Source organism: Oncorhynchus clarkii, chromosome 18 (assembly GCF_045791955.1).
Source record: "Oncorhynchus clarkii lewisi isolate Uvic-CL-2024 chromosome 18, UVic_Ocla_1.0, whole genome shotgun sequence".
NCBI lineage: Eukaryota > Metazoa > Chordata > Actinopteri > Salmoniformes > Salmonidae > Oncorhynchus > Oncorhynchus clarkii.
The window spans coordinates 22,225,577-22,243,140 of NC_092164.1; the positions used below are offsets into that span (position 1 = coordinate 22,225,577).

Genomic DNA, 17,564 nt, shown 5'->3' on the forward strand with positions numbered 1-17,564 from the left:
CGTTATGCACACCTGCTCCCCATCGTTACGCACACCTGCTCCCCATCGTTACGCACACCTGGACTTCATCCCCACCCTGATTACTCTCCCTTCATATATCCCTCAGTAAGTCTCAGTCATCAGGCAGTATTGGTTTTTGGTTACATTTAGTATGCGGCTTCGGTTTAGTATTAACGGCATGATTATTATGAAATTCACCTTCGGTTCCCTGACTCCCTATATATATGTTACATCTGATCCTGGTAGTGGGTACCCACAGGGATGAAGGTTTGTATTTTCACCCAGCACTAACATACCTGATTCAACTAATCAACAAGCACCTTGATGAGCTGAATCTGGTGCGCTGGATGGACAGGATTGTGTATGCTACAGTGTGCTACAGTTTGCCATGTACTGTGTATTTAAATACTGTATTCTCGACAAAGCTCATTGTCATTTCTACTACTGTACATTGCATTATACTGTAGTTACACTTTATACTGCACATATAGATTGCATATGGATTACTGTTAAAAAGTTATTTAGTTTAAGTGGATTCGTTGTGATGTATCTAGATTATTATTTATTTTTTAAATTGTAATTTTATTGTTAGGAGCTAGTAACGTAAGCATTTCGTTGCACCCGCTCTAACATCTGTTAAACTGTGTATGTGACCCATAAACGTTGATTCGTCATGCCAATGCCTCTTCATGTGCATATAAATCCTTCAACTTGGAAATGTTCCTGTGAAATATTGCAAACCTCAGTGTCGGTTTATAAATACAATTTGATTGATTTATCCCGGCAGCATGGTAATAGGTTATTGGATCTGCACTGTGCGGAGGATAAGGTGTGTGTGTGTGAGCCATTAGTGTAGGTTCATATATATGCACAAGGACAGATGTGTAAGGGCAGGGGAAGAAAATACACAATTCCCAGAACCCCCAGATAATAGCCTGAATGTTCTCCTCTGACAGCCATAATAGTCTAAAACTATTTAATTAACATTTCTCAGAACTGTCCATTGTATCTAGAAAGAAAAGCAATCAAGGTGTGGTTGAGGTTTCATGGTCAGAAGGTATAGAAAAATAATAGTATTTTATATACTACAACAGAGATGTGTTTTGTTTTTTTGAAGGCAGAAAATGGACAAAGGAAAATGACATTGACCCACGGCATAGTGTCCACTTGCGGTTCCTGGGCTCCAAACAGCCCTGAGGGATGAGATGTCTCTCGCTGCCCAAGCACTTTGACACCTAGTAACCAGAGCCATTACGCAACGAAAAACACATCAGCTTCCAGCCCACAAGACCCCCTTAAGCATTCCACAGAGAGGGACCATGGCTCTCTTGTTGCCCTCTTAAAAAGCACAAGTGTGCATCCCAAATGACACCCTATTCTCTTTATATTGTACTAGTCTTGACCAGAGCTCTATGGGGGGAATAGGGTGCCATTTGAGACATACTCTTGGAGGTGACATCATGCTATGGCATTCAGTAACCTAATTGAACTTTTTCTTTATTTTCTATTATGCATATTTAATCATCTTCTCTCATATTGGGTGACTTAGCCTCCTGAGAGAATCCATAGTGATCTGTTGATGGCCTGTGTAGAGTAGAATAACAATGATAGAGATCCTGTGTCCTCCTAATATTTCTTCATTATTTTACTTGTAGGTATGTGTGTACTGTTGTGAATTGTTAGATATAACTGCACTGCTGGAGCTAAGACAAGCATTTTGCTAAACCCTCAATAACATCTGCTAAATATGTGTATGAGACCAATGAAATTGGATTAGATTCAGAGGAACAGGGGGAAAACAACCTAAAAAGTCTATGGAAAGGGAGTAGACCTGCTGAATGCAGTAACTCATGGGTTTTTATGATGGCCACAAATAACTGTAATTATGGTGTCCTTGATTTGTTGGTCACATGATGTCTTTCCTTATGGTTTGTATAGCCTTTATCTGTTGGGGCATCTATATGTTTATCCAAATAATGCAGACTTTACCATTTAAACTAATACTTCACAGCCAAACCATACGAGAAAGTAAATATTTGCGCTCAATTACTTTCCTTAACTGATCAAATGCATTGTAAACAACGTACATTTCCACACTAGACTAAACGTTTCTCTGTGAACATAATTCCCAGTTGGACGTGGCCTCATCTCTCATATGTGTGATTTCTAGCGCCCCTCTCTGGACAACATCTGAATAACACAGCACGGAGCAGAATGGAGCAGGATCAGAGACGCGTGTTGCTCATTCCAACAAGGACATGTGCGATAAGTGGAAGTGACACTCTATGGTGTTTTATGGAATCAAAACATTGAAATTAGTATGGATGTTATCACCCACATGTACATTATTATTCAAATCTATGACAGATCAACTTGTTTGTGTTATTAGGGGCAGGAAATCTAACTGGCTGCGTGCGATAAGGCTGATTTGTGTGAATTAGAAAGATGGGAAAAAGTGATGTGTGAGTGTAGCTATTCTCAGAAAAAATATTCTGGCTTCTGTCCATGTGGTGAGCAGGGAGTGGGGTAGTGTTGACAGAGATGTCGTTTTGACAAGATGGTATACAGCTTATTTCAGAAATGACTTTTCGTAGCAGGTTAGGATAACTTATGAGATGTAAGCTAGGGATCTGAAAGCAATAACATAAGGCTCAGAACTTTACTCCCGGTCCATACTGCTGCTGGTCTACAAAGTCGTGCCCCCCCCCCTTCAGATTTGTTTAGTGTGTGTACAGCTACTGCAAAACGCAATAGTTCACTACAAGACTATGTCTTATCTGTGAGAGACGATGGACATGAACAAATCACTGACAGATATTCCATTGTGCTTCAGAGTGGAACATTTGTCATCCACTGTTGCTAGTTTCTGACTGTTTGACAGTTGTAAAAGGCAACCCTATCACAGGGAGCAACTCAAACAACTCAAACACAACACACTTTAATTACACAATAGTAGCAGAAACCGTCCCAATCGGTCAGTGCTATCTGGGAACCATGGGATGTCCCAACTCAACAATGAAGTTGACATGTTAAATGGTTATGGTAAGGGTTAAGGTTAGGGTTAGGGTTAGGTAAGGGTTAAGGTTAGGGTTGTGTTAGGGTTTAGGGTAGGGCCATCCCAAGGATCCCGGATAGCATTAACTCAGTGGGACAAACCACAGGTTAGAAGGGATAGCACTCACTCCCTAGTTTCTCTTCTCTTTTTCTTCCATTAAACTGTTGACTGTGGTTGGGGCTGCCGTCTCCTCAGCTTGCTGTGTCGCCCCCCGTTTGCCATTATGCTACCACAATGTTTTCATTTTTTTTGCGTCAGTTTAGGGACAGATTGGCATCCAATCTACAGGCTGGTTGAGGTACTGCCTGTATCTGTACGGTCTGCTGGTTCACCACACACTGGACACAACATGTACAAGAGTCATGAATTATTAAAGGTTTTGACTGTCTTTATTTAGTTATTCAGACAGATCAACCCAAAGCATTGTGGTCCCATCACAGCATGTACATCAGCAGGTCTCAATCTCCCAGACAGCAAAGGATACAAAGTAGAGACAGTGAAACCCAATCCATAGTCTGGGAGAGGCATGTCTTAGCTCTATTTCTTGCATTACAGAGAAGGCTACATTACTGTAGGTGTGCAGAATAGCATCAGAGGGATAAGTTGCAGAAGGAAGAAGAGGGAATCACTTATGTGATTGGGACAGTTCAGCGATTTTACATAACATATTTGTTTCCTTCCTTTGAAGTAGTCTTCAGGAAGGGAACACATATCTTAATATGTAAAATATCAGAACTATCCCTTTACGCTCATGTGATTTTTATGTTGAGACAGAGAAGCTGAGTAAATCACAGTGGGCCAATTAATAGTAGTCATAATTGACATTGGCGCCGTGTCTGTAGGAATCGGGGTCCTGGGGCCCGATGGGAGCGTTCTCGTCATAATGGTGCTGGCGACCTTGGTCTGACGACCGGGCCAGGTCCATCCAGTAGGACAGGTCAGTCTCAAGCCTCTGTGGGATGGATAGACAGCAAGAGATTAAACGTTAATGAAATCAAGCTAGAAGACTCGTGAACTTGTTTGAATGAGAGTGAATAGACAAGGTATTAGAAGAGGTAGTGTGTGTATTTGTGTGACAGCTGTAGTTGGAGAGATCCATCTCAAGGACAACTGGAGATACAATAAAATAATATCATAGCAGATGCTTTGATCCAAAGTTTATATATATATATATATATATATATATATATATATATATATATATATATATACACACTACCGTTCAAAAGTTTGGGGTCACTTAGACATTTCCTTGTTTTTGAAATAACAGCACGTGTTATGCTGTTGTTTATCCATTAAAATGACATCAAATTGATCAGAAATACAGTGTAGACATTGTTAATGTTGTAAATGACTATTGTAGCTGGAAACAGCAGATTTTTTATGGAATATCTAGATAGGCGTACAGAGGCCCATTATCAGCAACCATCACTCCTGTGTTCCAATGGCATGTTGTGTTAGACGCCTCATAAGTCCTCAACTGGCAGCTTCATTAAATAGTACTCAACGTCAACAGTGAAGAGGAGACTCCGGGATGCTGGCCTTCTAGGCAGAGTTCCTCTGTCCAGTGTCTGTGTACTCTTGGCCATCTTAATCTTTTATTTTTATTGGCCAGTCTGAGATATGGCTTTTTCTCAGTCGCCTCTTGACGTTGAGACTGGTGTTTTGTGGGTACTATTTAATGAAGCTGCCAGTTGAGGACTTGTGAGGCGTCTGTTTCTCAAACTAGACACTCTAATGTACTTGTCCTCTTGCTCAGTTGTGCACCGGGGCCTCCCACTCTTCTTTCTATTCTGGTTAGAGACAGTTTGCGCTGTTCTGTGAAGGGAATAGTACACAGCGTTGTACGAGATCTTCAGTTTCTTGGCAATTTCTCACATGGAATAGCCTTCATTTCTCAGAACAAGAATAGGCTGACAAGTTTCAGAAGAAATTACTTGGTTTCTGGACATTTTGAGCCTGTAATCGAACCCACAAATGCTGATGCTCCAGATACTCAACTAGTCTAAATTGTATTGCTTCTTTAATCAGAACAACATTTATCAGCTGTGCTAACATAATTACAAAAGGGTTTTCTAATGATCAATTGGCCTTTAAAAATGCTAAACTTGGATTAGCTAACACAACGTGCCATTGGAACACAGGAGTGATGGTTGCTGATAATGGGCCTCTGTACGCCTACTGTACGTAGTAGATATTCCATTTTAAAAAATGCAGTTTCCAGCTACAATAGCCATTTACAACATTAACAATGTCTACACTGTATTTCTGATCAATTTGATGTTATTTTAATGGACCAATTTTTTTGCTTTTCATTCAAAAACAAGGACATTTCTAAGTGACCCCAAACTTTTGAACGGTAGAGTATATAATGTATGACACCAGTGGGAAATCAACCTAAAGTAGTGTAAACATGTTTAAATAGATGTGGTTTTGGAAGGGACGGTGTGTGTGAGCTGGAGTATGACTGGCGTTAGAGGGCAACCTCACGTTCGTCTTGAATAATTAACTGACACGTTTTCTATTAGGCATTTCTGAAGTCAGGGGGCTTTATGTGGCGAGACGGTTTGGACAGGTCTGTCACTGTTGGACGATGGCCGCAGATGTGAGAATAATATTATGGCCCCTCATCGACTGATGTTGGAGCTGGGATGAACTGACACACGCACACGGGGGCAGCTGCTGAGCCCGCTAGGAGACAGGTGTCACAGATACCGACATTAACCCAATCACACAGCTTCGCTAACTGTTATAAAAAATATCAACACACACCTTATAATAGAGCTGTCTGGACAGTGGAGAGAGGTTACACACACACACACACACTTTCTAATAGAACTGTCTGGATGGCGGAGTGGTTGCGTTGTGTTGCTAAGACATTGCTGTAGACGGGAAGTCATGTCTCTGTACAGCCTCTATGAGACTGAAACAAACACAGAGACTGACCTTTTCATATGTTCACCTATCATTCCTGTAAATGCCACCATGGGACTTATACAAGGATGGAAAAATAATCAGAGGTTCTATAACCATATTAAAGGGAAATAATTCAGATTAGATTAAAGGTACAAGGAACTAGGAACATAATAGGAATGTGCTTGTACTGTGCTCTACATTCTTCCTGTAAGTCAGTTATTTGTAATATCACATGGAATTGTATATTTAAGTAATAAGGCATGAGGGGGTGTGGTATATGGCCTATACACCACGGCTAACGGCTGTTCTTCCGTCGTGCCTGGATACAGCCCTTAGCCATGGTATATTGGTCAGATACCACAAACAACTGAGGTGCCTTATTGGTATTATAAACTGGTTACCAACGTAATTAGAGCAGTAAAAATAAATGTTCTGTCATACCCGTGGTATACGGTCTGAGATAACACGGCTGTCAGCCAATCAGCATTCAGGGCTCAAACCACCCAGTTTATAATACATGATAGTATAAGCTGCAGTTGTAGTTTACTAGATCGGATTACTGTAAGGACTGTAGGAATGTTTTACTGACCAATGGGTAAAGCATATGTGTGTGCAGAGTGCAGTGCATTGTGAAGGGTGCAGTGTGCAGTGCACCTACCGCCTCGTCATAACCCATGTGCATAAACTGCATGATCCATTGCTGCACATCTGGCCTGCTGCGGTCCCAGATGTTCCTCTTGGGCCTCCGTAGGGAGGTCAGGAACTCTTTGGCCTTGGAGGGGGTCATTGCTACCCCCACAGGCTTCATACCTCCGCCCACTACGGAAATACAGGCAGGAGAGGTTAAGGGACAAGTTGAGGATGTAAAGAAGTCAATAAGCACACCTGTTTGCCCACAGCAGGGTCGGAGGCAGGGGGAAGTGTGCAGGGAGCAGGGGAGCTGTCAGTGACTGAGAGACAGAGTGGTTCTGACCGACTAGCAGTAGCCAGGACAGACAGGAGAGGAGCCTAAGGCTGCATCAGCGACACTCTATAAATATCAACGGGTGTCTTTAGATTATTTATAAGACTCATAAAGGCATCATCATCTGAAACTGTCACTTATCAATCCAGACACGGATCCCACAGAGGACTGCGTGTGTGGAGGTCTGTCTGAACTTGACAGGGCTATTCCAAGCTAGACAAGTGTGAAAAGTTTACCGCCTGAGGTGGATTTGTCGATAAAGTTCTTTTTTTAAAACATTTTTATTGAACCTTTATTTAACTAAGCGAGTGAAAAAGGTGAATTGTTTTCCTGGCGTGTATGACGCAGACATATGTGGATGTAGTGTGGCTCAGTGTAGTCAGTGTGTGTGTAGCCTCAGCTGTGAGAAACAGCCATAATCCATATTACCATCTCTTTTCTTCAGTAGTCTGTGGAGCTTGCTCTCCGCTGTGCCATCTGTTGGAGACGCACAGACAAAAGAGGTTAAAGAAAGACAAAGCAGATATATTGTACTTGATCTAAACATTGCATCAGTTTGTATTAACTGTTATATCACTATTACGAAAGACGTACGCTGAGCGTACAACATATTTGTATTGAGTTGCACCCCCTTTCGGCCTCAGAACAGCCTTCATTCGTCGGAGCGTGGACTCCACAAGGTGCTGGCCCATGTTGACTCCTATGCTTCCCACAGTTGTGTCAAGTTGGCTGGATGTTTTTGGGCGGTGAGCCTGTTTGTTTATTTTGAAGAACATTTGCCATTGTAACCTCACCCACCGAATGCACTCTTGACTCCTTTCAATGCGCACCACAATTCTGCTTCTCTGAATTGCCTTGTGAAAGCCTAACACTGTAATGATCATATTTTATAATTTAGCTAGTCATGTTGGCAATAGAACACACTTTTAAATCATGCCCACCTGACCCAGATTGAGATTTAGAATGGATCGTTTGAGGATTGCGTAAACAACAACGGTAATTGTGTGATTGCAGGGTTGTGTTCCAAACGAAACAACTACAACTATGCTTGCTGTAGTTCCTCAATGGCACAGCTAAAAAAAAACAATAACATATAATTGAAGACTCTTCTTTGAGTCATAAAAGTGCATTGAAATTGCTTAGGAACCAGTTAGACCTCTCACTCAAACCATTTAAATGGTTTCGTCTTATGTTGCACCTACCCCACATTCTCCAGGAACATTATCATCATCTTACAGAATATATCCAGAGTATTTTCGGATTTCGTTTTCAACAAATATGGGGAAAAGTACAATAAAATGGACATAAAATCAACAGTGTAATGTTTGGATTCAGTCTTATGTCAGGTGTGCCCAATTTTGGTCTAATCATGTTCCCATTATCTCCAAACTGTTCCCTTTCAATTGTTACCATGGTTATGCATAGGCTTTGCATATTTATTCTGTCAGAAACATTTCAATGTAGCCCTATCCATACAGGCCCATTCCCACAAGTGTAAAGGGTCATGGACGTGTTGTGTAAATGTAGTTCTTTAAATGCAGTGGGGTTTGATGGCCGGTTAGAGAGGTAGTGAGCAGAGACCTTCTTCCTCTAGCTAGCAGACAGTAGACGGTAGGAGGGTGGTATTCACGGACAAACAATGTGACACGAGGGTGTGAAATCCTCCCTCCAGGAGCTGTGGTTTGGTTTGACCTCCTTTTGTCCTCCACACACAAATACTTCAATCCATCTCTCTCCCCCCCCCCCCCCCCCCTTTTTTTTAAAACTCTCCCTCCCTCTTGCTATTCTCTTGGTTTTACTTCTCCTTTTTTTCTCCCTCTCTTCTAACCATTATTATTTCTCCCTGTGAGCTTCAAAAATCGAAGTTTCCTACAGAGCATCCAAGATGGTGGCTACAAGGCGGATAGAATAGCCACTGAACTCTTTCAAAACCAGACGTCACACTTGTCCTCAAGGAGAAGAAAAAAATCCAGTCTTGGCCGATCTCAGCAATTTCGAAAAAGAGTGAGATGGGAAAAATATTGAGACAGGCGTGCAGGCCCCCTTTTCGAAAATCTCTATTCTACGTAACAATTTTGTCACGTGGCAACATACTACATTTGAATGCATCAACCTGCAAATTTACAGTATACATGTGATTGGTCTGTGAGTACACTCAATCACAAATGTACAATATGAATGTGAGTGACGGAAGGGTTTTTACCTGAGTGAGCGCAGTAGGAGAGGAAGGCCGTTAGCAGTAGAACCTGCAGACAGAGGTTGTGGAAAGCCATGGTCTCCGTCTCTGTCCCAGATGTCTCTCTGAGCTTCAGGAAGCAGTGGGTAGAAGAAGCGGGAAGAGAATCAGGAGCAGTGGAAGCAGGAGTCTCCCCACAGGCCCAGAGAACAAACATTCCTCCCTGGAAGAAAACCTGCTTGTGCCGGTTCAGGAATGTCGTAAAAGGAAGACCCAGCCAAACAGAAGCACTCGGTCATTCTCTCTCATTCAATGTGTGGGTGATATGTTTGTTGGATGGGTAATGCTTTATTTGGATAGTCCATCTGTAGACACTCTACAGACGGTCTACAAGCTATTAGTAACACTTCAACTAACTATCTACTAACCACAACCTTATCCTAGCCCTAAACTTAACACTTACCCTAACCCTGATTCTAAACCTAGCCCTAACCATCTGAGGCAGTTGCTAATCAACAGATACTTTCAACAAACTATGTTTAGGGCTCCCGAGTGGCGCAGCGGTCTAAGGCATTGCATGTCAGTGCTAGAGGCGTCACTACAGACCCTGGTTCGATTCCAGGCTGTATCACAACAGGCCGTGATTGGGAGACCCATAGGGCGGAGCACAATTGGCCCAGTGCTGTCCAGGTTAGGGTTTGGCCGGGAAAGGCCGTCATTGTAAATACGAATTTCTTCTTAACTGACTTACCTGGTTAAATAAAAAAATCTAAAAATGATAGAGAATGGACTTTTTGGGACTATCCATTACTACATCTAGAGTAGTGTCCGTTTAAGATATTGTGCTTTCTCTTACTGAGATAATCTGATGTTTTTTCTGTCAATTGTCTTTACACAGAAAGTGGGAATTGTAACTGTCAAACAACTTGCCAAGCCTGATCAATGATGTCATAGAAACACAGAAGAATGTCCTCAAAGACAACGCAGAAAACCTCCATATCATATTTCCTCCACATAGTCGGCAGTAAATGATAGTTTTCCTGTGTGCTTTTTTTCAGACCAAGTAGTAACTTAACAAATTGCATCATGATGCTGCAATCAACAAATCCGGGACCATGTTTATGGAACACAACTCAAGGAAGTTTCCCCCTGGGGCATGTTTCCATGCAGAAAGAGCAAAATATCTCAAGGGAAGGACAGATGTTTCTGAACATGAAAAAACACATCCCCACAGAGAGAAAAAAAAAAACTTTTGAATTTCATTTCCTTACTTTAAAGTTTGTTGAAGCCCCAAGATCATGGAGACTAGTCCTCTCTACACAGGTAGGGGGCAGTACATTTGATTTCAAATTGTTCCAATTCTGCACCCTTTTCCCAGTACCAGTCAAAAGTTTGGACGCACCTACTCATTCAAGGGTTTTTCTTTATTTGTACTATTTTCTACTTTGTAGAGTAATAGTGAAGACATTAAAACTAAGAAAGAACACATATGGAAACACGAAGTAAAGTGTTAAACAAATCAAAATATATTTTAGATTTGAGATTATTCAAATAGCCACCCTTTGCCTTGATGACAGCTTTGCACAATCTTGGCATTCTCTCAACCATCTTCATGAGGTAGACACCTGGAATGCATTTCAATTAACAGGTGTACCTTGTTAAAAGTTAATTTGTGGAATTTCTTTCCTTCTATATGTGTTTGAGCTAATCAGTTGTGTTGTGACAAAGCAGGGATGGTATACAGAAGACAGCCCTATTTGGTAAAATACCAAGTCCATATTATGGCAAGAACAGCTCGAATAAGAGAAAAGAAACGACAATCCATCATTACTTTAAGACATGAAGGTCAGTCAATGCAGAAAATGTCAAATACTTTGAAAGTTTCTTCAAGTGCAGTCGCAAAATCGCTATGAAGTCTCTTATGAGGATCGTCAGGCAGGGCCCCACCTGTTTGAAAACAATATAACAATATTAAAAAAAACGGTTTAATTAAAGCTGCATAAATAAAGCCACATCTGGGGTGGCAGGTAGCCTAGTGGTTAGAGCGTTGGGCCAGTAACCGGTAAGGTTGCTGGATCGAATCCCTGAGCTGACAAGGTAAAAATCTGTCATTCTGCCCCTGAACAAGACAGTTAACCCACTGTTCCCTGGTAGGCTGTCATTGTAAATAAGAATTTGTTCTTAACTGACTTGCCTGGTTACATCTTTTTAAAAAATGTAAAAATACAAACATGGTTTCTTTTTTGCTTTCTTGAGTAAGGCATCTCCAAAATTCAGCCTAGGTCAGTGCTTTCTGTGGTGGTGAGGCAAGCCAGCAGAAAATACAAAGTATTGCGCCTGATTGGCTCAGTTTTCTGTCACTCATGGGACAGTACATCACCCCTAAGTCTAAGGTTAAAGCTCTAAAAATGTTTCCCCTTGGGTTCTGCCATAGAGTTACATTAGAAGTGCCCATCCAAGAAGGCTCAAGGTCATTGGCCACAGATAGAATGACATCAAATCACGTTATATGTACAGTAGCTTTGATTGGACTGATCATGTCAACATCTTACTTTCAAAGTCTTAGCTAGCAGTCATCATCATAAATCAAGTCGACAATCTACTAGCACATCCTTTTTAATCCTTGTCATATGAAGAGAAATAAATGAAGAGAAATTATAGATAAAACGTATCGGTGTTCATCGGCCATTGAACATAAAGATTGAGTTGTTTGGAAGGAATCCGTGGCTAACTGCAAGCAGTGCAAAGCAATTAGTAACAGTAGCCTGCTATTCAATGGAGTGGCTGTGTGTTTTTTTCCCCCAGAGTTCCCGTCAGAGAATGACAGACTTTGATGACAAAACCGCCGCGCCACCTTCATGTTGAAGTGAGCACAGCACAACAAGGTGAGTCGAAAAAATGTATTGTATGCTGCTGCATAAATGATGATGTAATATGCCAGGGATATATGAATACTGTAGCTAAGAAAGTAATACTCAGTGTATGTTGTGTTGTAAGTTGTTAGTAGCCCATGTGCCTCACCTTAATAATTTGGTCTATTTTCACCTCTTAATTTCGCTCGTTACTGTTCTGACTCGGTGGTGCTGCACACGTAGCCCATAACCTGTTTTTGAGAAATGTCATCTAATATTGTAAGAGGTTTCAATGTCTGCTTATATGCCCCCTTGATCTGACTTGGTGTACAGGGAAAATACTGTAAGAGCGGCCCATGTTTTGCATTCTGTCACTGTACATTTCAAAAGTGCTGAACATATAGTTAGTTATATTGACTTTGTCCTTCGTCGCTCGCTCATTAATGTCTTAATTGAAATTACAGAATGTCTCTTATCCGCTCATTGTTCCCTTATGCCATGGTTTGTACATCTCACTTGTCAGTAGAAACCACATTTGTTTAAGCAAGTCAGCCGTATCAGTTAGGTTTTTTAAACAAGCAGTCAATGAGACTGAATGAATTGTTTCGTTGCCAGACAAGGCTCCACTGCCAGGCAGGTGTAGCGGTGGTAAGGATTCACTCCATGGTGCCTGAAAAGAAACCTCTGCTGTTGGGACAGCTTTAACAGTTTGTGGGTACCGCTTGTCGCTGTTATAGTGCAATTAATGTATTGTTTAGTGTTGTATTGTTTAGTGTAGTGTCAACGCTGGCATGAATAAAAAAAATGTACATGCTAAAATCACCACTGTAACAGACAAATCTCACCATCAACTGTTCAGAGGAGACTGCGTCAATCAGAGGCCTTCATGGTGGAATTTCTGCAAAGAAACCACTACTAAAGGACACCAATAATAAGAGACTTGCTTGGGCCAAGAAACACAAGCAATGGACATTAGACCGGTGGAAATCCGTCCTTTGGTCTGATGAGTCCAAATTTGAGATTTTTGGTTCCAACTGCCGTGTCTGTGTGAGACGCAAAGTAGCTGAACGAATGATCTCCTCATGTGTGGTTCCCACCGTGAAGCATGGAGGAGGTGGTGTGATGGTGTGGGGGGTGCTTTTCTGGTGACACTGTCAGTGATTTATTCAGAATTCAAGGCACACTTAACCAGCATGGACTACCACAGCATTCTGCTGCAATACGCCATCCCATTTGGTTTGCTCTTAGTGGTAGTAGTATCATTTGTTTATCAACAGGGCAATGACCCAAAACACACATCCAGGCTGTGTAAGGGCTATTTGATCAAGGAGATTGATGGTGCTGCATCAGATGACCTGGCCTCCACAATCACCTGACTTTGACCCAATTGAGATGGTTTGGGATGAGTTGGACCGCAGAGTGAAGGAAAAGCAGCCAACAAGTGCTCAGCATATGTGGGAACTCCTTCAAGACTGCTGGAAAAGCATTCCTCATGAAACTGGTTGAGAGAATGTCAAGAGTTTGCAAAGCTGTCAAGGAAAAGGGTTGCTACTTTGAAAAAATACAAATATTTGTTTAACACTTTTTTAATTACTACATGATTCCATATGTCTTATTTCATTGTTTTGATGTCTTCACTATTATTCTACAATGTAGAAAATTGTAAAAAATAAAGAAAAACCCTTGAATGAGTAGTTGTGTCCAAACTTTTGACTAGTACTAGTAAAAAATGTCCCTACTTTTGACCAGGTCCCATAGGACAATAAAGGGAACACGTGGCCGTTTGAGACGCAAACTCAGGAATCTCCCAAAACATGACGGTCAACCAAGATGACACCCCCACGTTTAAGACATACTGCAACCTCGCCCTTGTCTGGTCTCTGCTGAAGGTAGGAGAGCTGTTAAAGGCATTATAAGTGAAATCAATAATTGGATATATTACCATCAGTTCTCTTTCTCTTCAGTGCTGATGGGGACAGGAGGCAAGGCAACAATGTGCTCTCTTATTGTGTTGAATACCTCATTGACCCTCTCTGCAGATTGCAAATCAAGGAATGATGTGTTTGTTAGTGTGACATTGTAAAAATGTATCAGTGTCTATTCCAGATTAGACAAACCATCTTTATCCTTGTCCCTAGGAGACATGGAACAGCTACTGGTCTATTTCTTATTGCGGTGTACAGACAGTATACCAAAAGTAAATAAAAAACACAGGACACAACAAGACTCACCTCTAGGCCTGTTGTCCGCCTCAATCCCAATATTTATTAATATACTCAATAAAATTGTTCACAAGAAAGAAATCCCCTACAGCAAAGCGTAGGACCACAAAATGTACCATATGTTTTTAATACACACTAATTGGCTACCAGTCTGTTGGTAAATATATACAGTGGGGAGATCAAGTATTTGATACACTGCCGATTTTGCAGGTTTTCCTACTTACAAAGCATGTAGAGGTATGTCATTTTTGTCATAGGTACACTTCAACTGTGAGAGACGGAATCTAAAACAAAAATCCAGAAAATCACATTGCATGATTTTTAAGTAATGAATTAGCATTTTATTGCATGACATAAGTATTTGATCACCTACCAACCAGTAAGAATTCCGGCTCTTACAGACCTGTTAGTTTTTCTTTAAGAAGCCCTTCTGTTCTCCACTCATTACCTGTATTAACTGCACCTGTTTGAACTTGTTACCTGTATAAAAGACACCTGTCCACACACTCAATCAAACAGACTCCAACCTCTCCATAATGGCCAAGAACAGGGAGCTGTGTAAGGAATAACATTTTAGACCTGCACAAGGCTGGGATGGGCTACAGGACAATAGGCAAGCAGCTTGGTGAGAAGGCAACAACTGTTAGCGCAATTATTAGAAAATGGAAGAAGTTCAAGATGACGGTCAATAACCCTCGGCCTGGGCCTCCATGCAAGATCTCACCTCGTGGGGCATCAATGATCATAAGGAAGGTGAGGGATCAGGCCAGAACTACACTGCAGGACCTGGTCAATGACCTGAAGAGAGCTGGGACCACAGTCTCAAAGAAAACCATTAGTAACACATTACGCCGTCATGGATTAAAATCCTGCAGCGCACGCAAGGTCCCCCTGCTCAAGCCAGCGCATGTCCAGGCCCATCTGAAGTTTGCCAATGACCATCTGGATGATCCAGAGGAGGAATGGGAGAAGGTCATGTGGTCTGATGAGACAAAAATAGAGCTTTTTGGTCTAAACTCCACTCGCCGTGTTTGGAGGAAGAAGAAGGATGAGTACAACCCCAAGACCACCATCCCAACCGTGAAGCATGGAGGTGGAAACATCATTCTTTGGGGATGCTTTTCTGCAAAGGGGACAGGATGACTGCACCGTATTGAGGGGAGGATGGATGGGTCCATGTATTGCGAGATTTTGACCAACGACCTCCTTCCCTCAGTAAGAGCATTGAAGATGGGTCGTGGCTGGGTCTTCCAGCATGACAACGACACGAAACACACAGCCAGGGCAACTAAGGAGTGGCTCCGTAAGAAGCATCTCAAGGTCCTGGAGTGGCCTAGCCAGTCTCCAGACCTGAACCCAATAGAAAATCTTTGGAGGGAGCTAAAAGCCCGTATTGCCCAGCGACAGCCCTGAAACCTGAAGGATCTGGAGAAGGTCTGTATGGAGGAGTGGGCCAAAATCCCTGCTGCAGTGTGTGCAAACCTGGTCAAGAACTACAGGAAACGTATGAGCTCTGTAATTGCAAACAAAGGTTTCTGTACCAAATATTAAGTTCTGCTTTTCTGATGTATAAAATACTTATGTCATGCAATAAAATGCAAATGAATTACTTAAAAATCATTCAATGTGATTTTCTGGATTTTTGTTTTAGATTCTGTCTCTCACAGTTGAAGTGTACCTATGATAAAAATTAGACCTCTGCATGCTTTGTAAGTAGGAAACACTGCCGATTTTGCAGGTTCTCATACTTGTTCTCCCCACTGTATATCATTGTCTATGAGATCAAATATTTCTCTTTACCTTGTTAGTAAATTAGATCCAATACATTTACCAATGCAAGCATTTGATCACATTCCATTGTTTACTAGGGCAAGATGAAATTAATGAAAGTATTTCCCTGTGCTTCAAAGCAAGCCATCCTTCTGTGGGGGATGTTCAGTTAATGGTAGATTAGGCTTTCAGGGAGCCACTGCTTCACCCACTGACAGGACGCTATGGCAAACATCTGTCAGCGTGCAGACTGACTCCTCACTGAGAGAACTCAGCTGCTGTGGCTTGCATGTGGCTTGCATGAGAGTCACACGACAGACCCCTCTGTCTGTAAGGCACATACACGCACATACACGCAGGGGACAATCCCCTTGTGATTAGCATGTGATAATCTGTGAATAGCATTATAAACTGGGATGGAACACACCTTAACCTTGGAGTTTGAATGGTTTGCCTGGCACGTACCCTTAGAGTGAGAGGATCAGTCTGTGATCCTGTGAGAGGAAGGAATACCTGCACTCAGCGCAGGCCTGGTCTTTGCTGTGAAACAGGGTTCAAAGAGAAGTCAGAGAGATGGGCGAAAATCTCTCTCTCGCACACACACACACACTGGGGGAATAACTAACACTTAAGATGGGTGGATTCTGAGAAATAGGAGAAAGGTCACGCTTCATGAGATTTGTACATAACACACAGCATCTTAATGCTCCTTTGGTGTGTGATTTCTTAAGAGCTGTCAGCCGTAGATAAGTGTTTAGGTGTACTGTGTATCTACGAAGATGATACACACTACACCATCTTAACCTGACACCATCTCTACATCCACCTATCCCCTCTGTCCATCTGTTACCATGGCAACTGGGGGAGGGCTTGTTCTTTAAAGTGTGTGTTCATGGTCAAATTTCCCCCCATGTTGCATGATCAACCCACACCCCACTACACAGCATGCCCTGCCACCACAGGCCACTACACAGCATGCCCTATGCCCTGCCACCACACAGTATTTCATATTCGCTGCCTCTCTCTGATCTCTCTCAGCCAGCATGACATGCAGTTGCTGCCTGCCAGGGGAAAGAACACACAGATATGAAGAGGGAAAAAATTAATTGGAGAATTCAAACACATCCACATCACTGCTCTTTGAATCACGCAATAGTAAGTTACAGACATCTCTGGTATGTGAATTTGCATAGGGACGATTACACGGATTAAGCAAGTTGTTTTTAGTTCAAGAATAAACAAAATCTGTGTTCAGGAAACTAGACCCGAGTAGTAGGTTTAAGCAAGCCAGGATTCTGACAGACAAACATGTTGATAGCTGCTGCACGATTGTACTTTTCCATGAATCAATTGTTTAACAATTTTAAACGTGTGCACCAAGCACATCTTCTGAGAGGAGAGCTTTGCATGCAACGGCTGTTCAAGACAAGTTTAAAGAAACAGACTTTTCACAAGAAGTAAAGATCCAGGGCCCTGGGAGTTTAATTGGGTCGTAGAAAGGCGGTTTCACACACAGAACACATACAGATTTATTGTTCATGGACACAAAACAAGGCAAAGTCAAGTGTATGAGAGACCTGATCTGGTGTCAACATGTGTTCTCTGTCTA

General features: G+C 42.0%; 1 protein-coding gene across 1 annotated transcript; it reads right to left on the reverse strand.

Annotated features, from left to right (window-relative positions):
• Positions 1-3,422: 3,422 nt before the first annotated feature.
• LOC139372524 (augurin-A-like) lies at positions 3,423-9,328 on the reverse strand. The gene is made up of 4 exons (XM_071112256.1): positions 9,139-9,328; positions 7,365-7,412; positions 6,630-6,790; positions 3,423-4,007 (listed from the first exon to the last, which is right to left on the reverse strand). Exons 1-4 carry the CDS (start codon positions 9,326-9,328, stop codon positions 3,858-3,860), a joined length of 549 nt encoding a protein of 182 aa, XP_070968357.1. The 3' UTR covers positions 3,423-3,857.
• Positions 9,329-17,564: the final 8,236 nt, after the last annotated feature.